Source organism: Amphiura filiformis, chromosome 8 (genome assembly GCF_039555335.1).
Source record: "Amphiura filiformis chromosome 8, Afil_fr2py, whole genome shotgun sequence".
NCBI lineage: Eukaryota > Metazoa > Echinodermata > Ophiuroidea > Amphilepidida > Amphiuridae > Amphiura > Amphiura filiformis.
Window position 1 is genome coordinate 50,670,339 of NC_092635.1, and position 14,334 is coordinate 50,684,672.

Consider the following 14,334-nt stretch of genomic DNA (forward strand, 5'->3'; position numbering starts at 1 on the left):
TGAAAATTCATTGATCATGTTACCACAAAAGTGTAATAAATTGAACCCCTATAGCTAATCAACACCAGGATTGCCATCCCCCGCAATTTGGTAGCCATATTGGGTGACTTTTGAAGATTTTCCTTACGACATTGATCTTTTCCTGTCTCATAGAAACCGATGGTCAAGAAAATAAAATTGAGACTTTTGAACGTTTGCTGCCAAGACCTTTGGTAGTTTCATGTCCCATAGGAACCAATGGTTAAGCAAAAATTGGGCTACTTTTCTGTGATTGGAACCATGATTTGGGCTGAAAAGTTCTGACAACCTTGCATATGTGACATTTCAAGAGAGAAAGAGAATAGTATGTGCTATTGGTATATATGTAATATACACCTATTCACTCTCACACACACTATAAAAGATGTAAATATGGCTATGTCTATATACAGGGCTACATTATACACTTGATTCAATATTGACACAAACAGTCAACACACTACGGACATCGTACATTCAACACTATTACACACCACAAGGTGTCTACAAAATTCTACAAGGGGATGTGGATCTTGAATGGGTACAGTATAGATGGGCATTTTATCTGGCAAATGCACCTTTTGGACAAATGCATATTGCAGGCATACAAAATGGCCTACACTATAGTAGTTTCCCCCTGCATATTTGTACAGAAGGAAATACTACTACTTTTAAATAAAAAATGGATAAAATCTATGTGAACTGATTTTGTTAAGTTCAGGAAATTTAGGATCATATACCCTCTCTAGGCCCTCTTATGCTGTTAAAATATACAAGGACCCTTGAGTTTGACCTTGCGACCCAACATAATTTGTTACAAATACCGCAAAAGTGATATTTTCATGCATGTAATTATTCACGCTTTGCCGATTTTGAACTACATTGCTACATTTTAATTTCGCGATTTTGAGTTTTCTTACATACATGTAGACCTACACATTAAAAACACATTTGCGTGTTTTTATTTTCGCGGTAGCCGTGTTGCATGCAGAAGGCACAAAAATTATTATACCGCCAAAATTTCCACTTTTACAGTATACCCCAAACCCAAAAATTGTATCAAATTTTAAACAAAATGGCAGCTTATACCAAATTTCCAGAAATTTTGGGCAAAAATGCGACCCATGTTTGCTGTACATCCCCTGTTTGGTCATTTGCACTGACCCCACGTTAATTCCTACACAAAAATAGCCCACACACAAAAGTAGGCATTTACCCTGGATCTTACTCATAATCTTCATTTTGTGTTTCCCTTACTATGATTCAGCTGGTTTTTATTTTTATTTTTAAAACCTGCTCACACATCTAGCTGTGTAAGATATCATCACTCACTGGTAAATTGGATGACATATTTCCAGTGACTACTCCATCGCGCAAGTAGCAAATACTCCGACACGGCTGTATATTCAATCATGCAAACCACCGTGACTGAGTCGGATTGATATTACTTTTCTCTCTATTCTCTCTTGTTTTCCACCCTGATTGACATGACATGAGCTCACACACACACACGCATTTGAAAGCTGCCTTCAAAGACACTATATATAGCCCGCCCGGTGGTACTCTATAATTAGACAAATGTATCACAACTGCTTCTTCGTCTAGACTTGTCATCTATTGCTCATCACATGAATATTAACCAAAAAAACCCTTCACATGTATTCACCATTGCCATGCTGCTAGTTAGACATAATTAACTAAACACCTTCGAGCACCTCCCACATGTTTCATCACCAAACTAAAAAGATAACATAATTTGGTAGAAATATTATAAAATGTATTTAATTTGCTTTTAAAATTTTATATTAACTAACTAACAAATGCAACCTGCTGTTGACCATTTTGCTAAATTCTATAAATAATATTTATCCAAATTATCAATTTGAGTACCTTCCAATCAGCCCGTCACAACACAAATTCAATTATTCAGGCAGTAAAAATGATACAAGTACTCAGTAAACGCATTATTTTTGTAGGGTAAATATTTTCGCAATTTCTGAATGGGGTCTGTGGTTCTTTTATTCACAGGTTGACACAGCTACATATTGAAGCCTGTGGATTACAAATATTTTTGCTGGGTTTTAAATTTGCAATTGACTTGCTGAACCACGAAAATTAAACCCTGTGAAAATTTTCCGCTATTCAGTGCACGGCGATGAGCTGAATACTAATTACATACAAATGAATCCTGTCAATCTTTTCCCCCATCGACTAATGAAAAGCTACTTGAGCACTAGCGCATTTTCAATAATATGCAGTCATTTTTTTCTTCTCTAGATATTCCCAGCAGAGGGTAGATATTTGATTAATACCGTCTTCCTTTCTTTCAATTTGACTACTCAAGGTCAATTGTGCTGCTATCTTCTTAGCATTTCAACAGTATGCATTTATGGTGCCGTGGAGATGAGGGATTTGCATTAAAAATATATTAAGATGCCTGGTGCTTTACAGAAGATGAATTGCCAATTCAAGTATTTAATCTTGTCACTTCATCTCAATTTAAATGCTCACTTGTGACTTTGACTGTTATTAAATACCTTGGAATAAGTTATACATTGGAATTAGTAATTTCGCCAAATTTGCATCAATATGCAGTTTAATTCTGGTTTAAATGTATTCATTTATAAGGACTATTTTCTTATTTACTTAAACAATCCTACTTAGCACAGGAATATATAAAAACATCTTGAATAATCATGAACAACCCTGGGCCTGTAGCTTTTAACATCATCCAACAGCATAAGGGATTTGTGAGGGGATGAGACAGCATAAAAAAGGGAACCGATAAATACTTCTGAAAAAAAAATGTAATTCAGGACGTTAAGTAGGAGCAAATTCACAAAATGCCATAAATATTGCTATTGCAAAATCGTTTCCATTTTTCCATACATCTTTGTGGGAAAATTCTAAGAAATTTTTTTTTCCAAGTGGGTGGGTAAAGCTTTCCCGGGAAAGCTTTCCTCCTTTCAAGATCCACATAAAACACTGATAGAAATTTTACAGATGAGGGTCAACTTGATCAACATAGGCCAACTTACGCCCGGTGGAGGGACTTTGTAGTCCGGTACTATTACCATCATGGCTTTTTCCTGAGCTTGTCGGAACAATTCCACATCCCGTTCTGTCACACCAACAGGGAGCGCTGGTTTTGCCGCAGACTGAGAACCAATCGGAGAACCGGGCGATGAATCTGTGTTAAAAAAAATTCAAATGAAAATTTGCAAAACCACCGGTGTATTAATAGTCATGTAAACTAGAATTATGCGGTTTGTAATTAAGGTGGCCCCCACACAAAGGTGTGTAAATAACAAAGGTTGGTACAAATAATATGCAATATGCAATTAAGCTCATTAATTTGCATATGCAAATAACTATGCAGCATATCAGGCCACCATTTACTATCACAATATCAAGTTTAAAGTTGATCGGTTATAACGAGATGCTACATTTTTTTTAAATATCAAAACAAACCTCCCGAACTTTTAAACTCCCAGGAAAAAAATGTTTCCCAATTTGTTCAAAATCTGGCCGTAGAACAGGGTTTTCTTTTTTCGTCGCCTTATGCTAATTAATGAAAAAATGCATCCAAATAAGCATACAGGCCTATACATGAACAGGTATTAAAAGTTGCCCATTTATATACAAGGCCTAGTAAAAATCAAGTGTTCTCTTGCTATTTTCCCCATCAACCCAAAGTTTGAAAATCTCTAAAAGATTTAACAGTACAAATGAGTACGGCCCAATTGTCTAATTTTTCAGATTTTTTTTGTGGTCATTTTGCAGAAAAGTCTTTAAACAAAAAACCTGTTAATGCTAATATGCAACTTTAAGCCCAAATTAACAATTTATAAAGTATCCATATTATTTTAATTAGTTATATTATACCCATACATACCTCTTTATTGACGTTTTAAAATGTCGATTATGGTTCCACAAACGAACAAAAACTTTTTTTATATCTCAATTTTGGAGCCATAAGGGCAATACAACTTCTTTTTATGACTAGTATGACAAACTCAGTATTTACTACACACTATTTACCATTTAAATAAGCATACAACAGAAATCAAGCAAGCAAGCAATCAATCAAACAAAATCATGCAGACAGACGATTGAAACAGGCACTGTAACATGCACAGGAGCCGCTTAAAAGCGCACACACAAGTAGAAAGAAACTATGATAGTTGCTAAAATGAAACATTTTTGAAATAAAAAGTACTAAATATGTATTATTAGCTTATGACTTATTATAGAAAGGATGGGCAAGAGGGAGATAGGGAGGGGGGGGGGATGGAGATAGTTAGAGATATAAAGAGATGAAAATGACTGATTTAACCAAGGTCTATGAATCTATTCACTGAAAACTAATGGAATTGTCACATAGCTCTATTGTAACTAGTGTTATCTCTTAATATCAATTGTCACCTGGCCAGTTCCTATGTATATATTGTTTGATAGTTATTTTATTAATAGTATACAGCTAGCAGTAAAGACGTAATTCTTGATATATATGTTCACACAATTTTCGCACAAATCTATTTTTATTTCCAAGTTATCAACCCCAGTCAGAGCTGTTCAGAAACTTATCCAAGGGGAAAGATAATATTCCAGTAAGCTGTCAAGTATGCAATATGACCCAAAATGGGCTATTCAATTTGAAATCCATACACCCCCTATGGAAGACATAAACTTAATCTTCCACACAGGGAGCGTGACTTTCAAATGGACCATCTGAATGAGCGACTCCATTTGAAATCTATACCCCCTGTGGGAGATTAAGGTCACATCTTCCATAGGGGGTGTATGGATTTCAACTGGAATAACCCAATGGTCTCATAGCCAATGGCACAGTTCACTGACCTCCATTCAACAATCATCTCAAACTTTGACCTCAAGTTGTGTAGCATGAGTTTTTGTACCCAATACATCTAAAAGTCACCTGTATGAGTGTACAATGCATATGGGGTCAAATAACTGTGCCTTAATGAATGATATTCTAATGATTATTGACAGCCTCATTCTGCTGAAAATTAGCCTAGGAAGCACTAGTGCCCCCTCCCACCCATATACAGTGTGCACAATAAATAAGGTACCAGTTTTTAAACATGACCCCATAGCCAAGGTTCTGCTGATAATGCAACAATAGATTGATATTATAAAGGCAATTAATAACCCAAAGAGCTAACAATCTATGGATGCATCCTCAATTTGATGTGATTTGCCCACAAGAGATAATACATACAAATGGGGTAGAAACACAGCCTAGACACACTTGAACATCGCTCGAGTAGGATTTAAAGATTACATTCTGAAAAATGCGACATGAAATATTTCCACATTTCAAGTGAATTTAACCAATTGGAATTGGTTAGCAAACCACCCTGGAAGTATTGCTAGGTGAGCAGTTGAGTGGCGCACGGTTGTTACGGAATCCCTCCAGGGCCCCTCATTATGATCTGTGTAGATGGCACTTGTGAACGTCACTTATTCCCCACCTATTTTCACGAAACAATTTCCGTATGATGAATGCGCTACTTGGCCACACAGAGTACCACATGCAAAAACGATGAAACCAAATGTACACATGTACTCTATACATTTATTTGATCTCATTTTATGAGACAGGAATAACTTAATTTCTGTAAAATACATCAGATGTCTCATTGCTACAGCGAGTTTTTAAATCTGAAAAAATTCTTCAGAATTGTAATGTTAAATCAATCGTAAATTAATAGCATCATATACACAAAATAATCACCAAATAAAAATGCCATCAAAAAAGAATCATCCCAATAAATTGCTCGTTAATATTTCCAGCAGGTTATCTATCATTCCACCCATGGACTTGTATCACATACATCGATGAGTACATATTGACATGACTCGTTCTAACAGGTTAAGTGTGTACACATGCGCACGGATTACAAATATTAAACTAAAAGGACATGTCATCTCGCGCAATCTGGCCGGCAATATTATATCCCGTCGCCGTTTCACCGACTGCTAACTTAGCGGAGGAGCTAGGACAACGCAATGTGATATATATTGCCTTAAGATGAGAAGGGGTCGGAAAGAAGAGCTGAAAAAATCTTGCCACCGGGTATTGTTTGCAGTGTACTGGCATTTCTCCAAATTGCCTGTGCAATGCTACTTGCAGACTCACAACTGAAGAGGGTCTTGTGTTTTGGGCCAAGAATTCCACGCCTGCAATGCCAACAACAGCTTGCAAATACCTAACGTTAAGCTGTGCGTGGCTAAGATCGCGAATATCAAGGGCTCTCGGGTCAAAGCTTCCTCTTAATTCAACTCCTCGGGCTATTACGATTTATAGAGAGAAAGACAGACAAGAAAATGGCAGCCATGTGCATTATCTTTTTGATGGTATGGGCAGTCTATTTTGGTACATAATGAGGTAATATTGTGCAAATCGTGTACAATTGTATTCATTTCTCTCTTTAGCTAAGATATAAAACAACAGGATTTCCGGATGGGAAATAGTGAGAGATAGGGATTCGATCAGTTATCAGGTCGATGTGGAAAGGATTAATTTTGATTTAATTTTGTATGAAACTGGAAGGAAATTCCACCACTTTCATGATTGCAAATTGACTAATCACGCATAAATAATGTTTCCCCTATGAAGATACCTGCTACACATATGAGCAAATTGTCAGGTTGATGTATAATAATCAATCACACCACTTCGCCATGACAATGATGGTAATTGAGCCTTAGGTGCACTTAATCAAATGGGCTTTTCCAATTGAAACTCACACCCCCCTATGGAAGACATGACCTTTATTGCCCACACAGGGAGTGTGAATTTCAAATGGGGTTATCTGAAAGGGCAACTCCATTTGAAATCTACACCCCCTGTGTGGAAGATTAAGATCATGTCTTCCATAGGGGGTGTATGGATTTCAACTGGAAAAGCCAAATGCCCAGCCTGAGTGTGAAATAGGATGGCTGAATGATGATACCGGTTCTTATATTTTTCCATTAGCAGGCCCATTGTTTTCTTTTATTAATCGAGTGAACGTGATAGAATAATTGAGTTTGACTTAAAAAATAATGCGCAAATAAAATCTTGTTTTAATACAAGGTTAAATTATACGAGATAATTATATGCTTTTGAAATTTTCTGCAAGATTTTTGGACAGAGAGGATTTCTGAAATTGCACAACATGACTTTAAAACCAACTTAGTGACATTACTTGGACCATATCCTTTTCTTCATTACCAAGCCAATAAGCGACTTGACAAAAAAACCTGATTGTTCAGGCTACTTCCTCTCACCGTGTAATCCAGCACCACAAGAAATATTGACTCAATAGTGGCAAGGTGTTACAATGCAATTGAGCCAAGCTATAACACGCACAGCCAATAAATAACAACTTGGGATCTGTTACTGCTAACACCACAATTGAACATCTGGCTAAAGCTGATCCAATGAACAAGGAGAAAAAAAAACAAGACAAAAAACCTCGACCAGACAAAGAATGATATGGGAATACAATAGTAGCTACCAGCTATTGAACATACACAGAAGTGATAATGAAAACATTGCTGATAGTCTCTTCAGCTGACATGGTCTATGCAATCAATTCAAGTTAGGTGAAACAATGAAGTCTGTTGCAGAGGCGGTTACACTTCCAATTGAATTAAAAAGTGTTCCAAATTTGAAAGCGACTTCACATTTATTAATTCAGGTTAGGCAAAATAATGAAGCCTGTTGCAGAGACGGTTGCACTTCCAATTGAACAAAAAGGTGCTCCAAATTTGAAAGCAACTTCACATTTATTTATTTTTTTAATTTGTTGTTGTTGCTTGACAGACAAACCAGTAAAATAGTTCAAAGTGCAATAACTCTGTTACCACTAACACCATTTATTAGCTGTAATTTGTCAATTTCACTTCAATGAATTTGTCACTTTCTATTGAATATGTGAGAGTCACATTGCAATTTTTTTTCAGTTAAAATTTATTTACACTAAGTATAACTACCAAAACCAAAACAACCAGAATAATGGTATCTTTTCCAATCATATCTATGATACATGTCACAACAATCTGTTCAATCAATCCATTTACACACCAAACAATTTTCCAAGTTTCTTATCAAACATAATGAAAATCAACCAGGCATACTATGAAATACCAATGGACTTGACTCTGCTTAATCGGTAGTGAAAACGTACTTCCCTTTACTTTGTCTGCCCTCCAGGCAAGCACTGACAAAAGCTCCAGCATAAAAACCAGACAAAATTCAGGCAAACAAAAACAGAATACCTCAAACAACAGGCCATTTCAGGCTGAATGAGTGTTGTTGTCATCCCCAGTGAAAGGAAAATCTAAGATTCAATGAACCAAGTGTTACAACTTATTGAGTTTTACCAATATCGTAACTGGGACAGTTGAGTGAAAACAATATTGGGTTAAAGTTCAATATCACTACTGCCACTCCAAGAGATTAGGTTAGGGTTAGGATATGGATTACGGCAAGGATTAGGATTAAGAGGTTAGGGTTAGGATTGTGGTTGGTGGTGGCAGCAGTGATAATTGGGTTGCTCCCTTTTGACTTTGAATCAAAGTAATCTCTCAAAAAATCATGGCGCTATATTCTTGACCATCGAAAGGACAGGTCAATATTCACATTGGGGAAAAAGACCTTGACATAACTCAATTGACATAGTGAAACTACATCCCGAATTGATTGAACCGAAAAGAAATAATCCTCCAGATTTTAGGAATATTACTTCTTGAGAGGAAGGATCACAAAATTAGGCATTTCTATTTTCTCCCAACTGATTCAAAACAATCACTATCTGTATTTCAGATTTAATTCTTTTAAAATATTGCAGCTTATTCCACCTATACGAAAGAAAATAACAAAATAATTTGAAATTAAATTGTACAACTAACAAAATTAAACAACTATAATAGAATCGCTGTGACAACTTGGATACAAATATATAACAGAAATCCAGAGAAACAACATCTGAATCTATCTCCCAAGGCAACATGTTTCCATGGCAGCCAAGTGACAATAAGCATCCACCAATTCCCAACATTACAGGACATTGTAAACCTTCATTGAAATGACTTCATAATTAAGACGGCAGAACACAATATCATCACCATCAAGTGATATTATATCGATAAATACATATACGTCAACTAATATCAATTGAACCATCACCTTTCTATTAACAACGAAACAAGTGGTTGTGAAGGTACCGACCCAAGGTTACAGCCCATGTTACAGTGAACACTGTTCAGTTGTGACAGTGATAACATTTTCTCTTGGTTCTCTCTAGAGTATGTTTGCATGCACACATTCGAAAGCCTGATGAATACCGTAACCTTCAAGAGAAGATGAGCCGAGAACACTGATGGGCGCAATCTCCAGAGGGCACTTCTCTTTTTTATTATTTTATTTTCGTACGTCTTGCACTAGATGAATGTCAATTCAGGTGACTCCCTCAGGATATTCATGATATGCTTCAAATATGGAATTTGATTTAGGACATTTTTTCTCTCTCTCTCTCTCCTTGATAGCTTTGCATAAAGAAACATCCTTGGCAGTAAAAAGACATGAGACAGGTTTAATGTACAAACATTGGCACTCACTAACGCACAAAGGTACCAAATCGTGTGACGCCATTAATAACAAGATGCCTGCTGGGTATTCAACTATTAGAGTTGCAATGTACCCCTCCCCTTCCTTACGATGCAATCACAGCTCGGCTCAAAAGATAACTACAAAAATTTGTGCATACAACAGAGATGGAAAAAAAAAACATGCAAAATTGCTTGCTCCTTGCCTCTCTCCTGACAGAAGGGGAAAGAACGTAGCTTATGCCACAATGAATGATTTAACGATGTGAAGGGAGAACTCAAAATTGCAATATGAATTATTGATGGTAGCGAGTACTCCAAGCAACAAACTGTTGTGGAAATTCACTTTTTTTTCTTAGTTATGTGTTCCATTTTGTTTCTGTTTTTTGAGATTTCATTTGTACAACTACAGGTCATGTTGGTGCTGAGTCAAGGATGTGTTGTATAAAGATATGGACATCATTTAGGGTAGAGGTCAGGGGTTCTCTTTCAGTTATGTTTGCTCGCCAGCCATGGAGGGTCAAACAATTTCTGTGCTTGGGGTCAAATTCAAGTTGTTTTGCTATGTTTATTGAGCATTTCAAAGCTAATCAAGTGCCAACCAATGTTGGTCCGCAGGCCGGATCTAGGCCCGCTATTTACATTCCCTGATATAGGTTGAAATTACACTGTTGAAATTGCCTGTAACAGTGTTCCTCATACCGGGTTCATGTGAGAATTATGTCGCCTGAATATTACATGATCGCATCTCCAATGGCAAAGTTCTAATAACCTCCATCCAACAAGCACAGCTCAAAAGTTGACCTCAAGTTGCGGCTATGAGTTTTTGTACCCAGTACACTCAAAGGTCATTCCATGTATGTAGAAGCCTACTGGGGTTAAAGAACTTTTCCTGACAGATGAGCATGTCTGAGCATCCCTATCGAGGAGGGTTCATATGAGGGATGGTGTTGCCCTGAATTTGGGTGGGGGAAATACCCGATGGCCTATTCCGTGATCATCCATCGCTACACGGGAAGAGTACCAGCAAGCTAGCGGTACCGGGACAATTGAAATGTGCCAACATATTCTGTCATGTTTCCCCTTCATCATAAGTTTCTTATCTTCAACAAGAAAGGATATTTAGGTCAATAAAATCAGTAATTGGATTCTGGGCACATAGGGGTTAGTAGTTTGCGATTTTTCCTTTCAAACCGATGTATTCCCTTTTTCTCATCTATTTTTGTGTGTAAAGGTGTGATAAATCATGGATAATGCATTTGACATGATGATCGGCACTCTTGAGTAGAACTACTGTCATGCCTCAGGGCTCTATGGAGATATATGTACCAGCGACAGATTCCAACAATCAATATTTCTATATCTGTATTGTAATTTCTTTTTCCTTTTTTCTCAATTTTTTTTTTCTGTGCGTGTCACAAAATGTTATTGATGTATAATGGATGGCTTACGAGATTTAAACTTAACATGATCAAGTCGCAAAATGAAATCTAAGATGCTCCAACGCACCTATGGGTAGGTTTCTCTTTGGTCTCAACTAGTAACACTGCAAGTGTTTGTAAAGTAACACTGCAAGTGTTAGTAAAGAAAAAAGGAAGGTGTTAAACGAATAACACTGAAGGTGTTAAAAGAATAACACTGAAGGTGTTAAAAGAATAACACTGCAAGTATTAGTAGAATAACACTGCAAGTGTTAGTAGAGTAACTTTATAGCCAAAACAGAGAACACAAACTTGTTTGTAATCTTTCTGAGTATCAATTTTACTAAATACAAATTGTGCACAGAGTACCCACAACCAAACATAATTAAAGTATGGAAGTCTGTACCAAAACACAGCAAATAAATACGAGTGAAAGCGTTAGTGCAGCAACAGCTATGTATGTTATATGTATGTTTTTGCCCCCTCATGCACTGCGTTATTAATTGCCGTTTTTTTTCTCGTTAGTAACTTCCAACAGGCCTGTTGCAGCAGAGCAGGCAAGCTGGTTATAGCCACAAAAATGCAGCAGTAGCAGCAACAGCAGGTTTTTCTAAGTCTACTTATGACGAAAGGCAGTGTGTGGTATATAATGCTGCGATATATAAACGATGGTAGTGGGCTTCTAAAATACACTTTGTGTTAATATTAGCTGGTCACCAACACCAAGTAGTGTGGAAATGATAATATAATGTAATACACAGCAACATAGAGATGGAGAGTACACTAGTGGGTGTGTGATGAGAAATATAACGAAGGCCGAGAGGATAGGCACAAAGCAGGATGAGTCATGAAGTGAGCACACATCTACAGAGTAACTACTCCCATGCACATGCAGGCTTACCAGGAGGCAATGCGGTCGATGTGCTTGCCACTGGTTCGGGCTTTTTCTCCTCTCTCTTCACTTCTGTATTCGTTTCCGTTTGAGTTGGGCTGACTTCAGCCTTTGCTGCAGAGTTATTCTTGACGGACGCAAATTTTTCGGCCAATGAAGGCCCTTTCTTTTTGCTCCCCATTGCACGTGCCTTCTTGACTATTTTCGAAGCACTGGCTGAAAGACCACCTCTCGTCTTCATGTAGTGACTCCTGGGTTTTGTAGGCGTGATCTTTCCTTCTGGTGGCGTCGATGGCTCTTCCTTCGATGCTGCTCCTTCTGCCTCCAAAGGTTCTGATGTCATCAGTGGCGGCAGGGACGTCTTCCGGACCCGCTTTGGTGGAATATACACAGGTGGAATGCCGTAGAGTCCCCGTTTCCGAGGCTCTGTCGGAGCAGCGTACAAATGTGAAAGGCCATCAAACAGACCTTTGAGCTGTGAACTACCTGTTCTCATAATTTGTGAATGTGGTGATGATGAGTTTGAATGCGACTTAGTGTCTTCAGCTGCTTGACTTGGCATCTTCTGATCTTTTGTATTCAAAGTTAAATGCGGTGGCACATCTTTAGTAGGTGTCGGTGTGGGCGACTCTTTGGATTCCTGATCATCGGGTTTGCACTCAATAATCGGTGCTTCGCTCTCAATAATCGGTGCTTCGCTCTCCAGCTTTGGCGCCGCGGACTTGAGCTTCAAAGCTCGTCTGATAGGGTAAAAGCCCAGGCTAGACTGGGAGGAGCTTCTTGACTTTCGCCGATTTGTCGGCGTGAAAAATTTGCTCAAGCCATCTATTAATCCTTTAGGTTTACACTTAGGGTCAAACATTTGTGGTGGCACATGGAGGGATGGGGGAGGTGGGCCGCCCTGATTGGACGGAGAAACACTGGACTCGGGTGGTTCTGATGTGTCTTTCCCCCTGTCAGGAGAGTTAGAAGGTTGATTGCGACTCCTACCCGGTGTCAAGAGGCCCGAGACAGGTCCTTTGCTGGTCAGTTTTGGCGGCCGCTGTTCCAACGGACATCTAGGGCAAGCATACAACCTGTAAAGTAAAATGTGAGAATTAATTTGTCAATAAATACGTAATTTAGTAACTTGTTTCTTTTCTCATACAGATTTTAAGAAGAAGAAAAGGAAGCTGCTGAGCTCGAGTACTGGTACATAATAAGCACTCTCCCCACTCAATTTATCTTTAAAACATCAGAAGGGATTCTCACAAAAGCGTAGTGTAATTTGTATCAGTTGTTGTTTTACTGTGTAATTTAGGTTGTCTTAAGCAACGGCTCAAGTATCGGAGGCCTTCCTCTCACCTATATATTTTGTTGCGATACATGGAAATAAAATTGATTGATCCATTCAAATTCACACTTCTGAGAGTGAATTTTAATTAAGAAATAAAGGGTAATGCATGATCCTTTACGAAAATAATGTGTCGAGGCAGTAAAACGTAAATAATGGGTGAGGCGCAGCCGAACCCATTATTTAAACGTTTTACTGCCGAGGACACATTATTTGCGTGGAAAGGATAATGCTGCCCCCTTTATTGCTATTCTATTACCACAAAATAGTGTGATTTAAAGAGAAAATATCAAATTTTTCGTTCATATATTTCAAGTTGTTTACCTCAAGGTGGCGCGCATACGCGTAGTCATAGCATATGCATATTCCAATAACACAACCTAACATTCCATTCTCCCCTATAAGCAGGTATGCACACACAATAACACACCCCTGACATTCCATTCTCCCCTACATAAGCAGGTGTGCTGTGCGCTCTGCTGTGCGCTGCGATGATAGAAGAACATAAAGTTTGTTGCCCTTGACACTTTATCGCTAATTAATGGTCTGTCACGTGACACGTTTCAACAAATCACAGTGCGCGATTTTGAATAATGGGTCGTGGGGGTAATAGAATAGCGTTTAATATGCATTGACAATTAACAGAAGTCACAACCTCTCAATTTGCTGTGAACTCCTGGACTAGGGCAACAAATACTGTGCCCTCTGTGATACTTTGTAGCATCTATACCTCAAAGGGTCTGTGCAAGAAAGCACTATAGCTGCCTTATATACATTTGACAATTTCTGCATTCTATACTGTACACATCTCCAAATATGCCTTGTGGCAGCTATTGCTGATCGCCTTCTTGCACTTTATCATTTTTGTCACCTTGATGTGGCAGTGACATCAACGTGCTGAGGCAGCCATTTCGTGCGCGCATCTATGTAGTGTCTTGTCATCGTGTGTGTGTGTATGGCAGCACCTAGAGCGAACAAAACTTGAAGTTACATCCAAAGAAATGCTCGCTGACGTCACTGCCACATCAGGGTGAAAAACGGTATACCTATGG

At 38.1% G+C, this 14,334-nt stretch overlaps 1 protein-coding gene across 1 annotated transcript in view; it reads right to left on the reverse strand.

Moving 5' to 3' along the window:
• Positions 1-14,334, reverse strand: part of LOC140159168 (uncharacterized) — a 124,547-nt gene that overhangs the window by 35,928 nt on the left and 74,285 nt on the right. Inside the window, 2 exon segments of the mRNA XM_072182539.1 lie at positions 3,057-3,208; positions 11,959-13,025. Of these exon segments, the coding sequence (XP_072038640.1) occupies positions 3,057-3,208; positions 11,959-13,025 (1,219 nt within the window).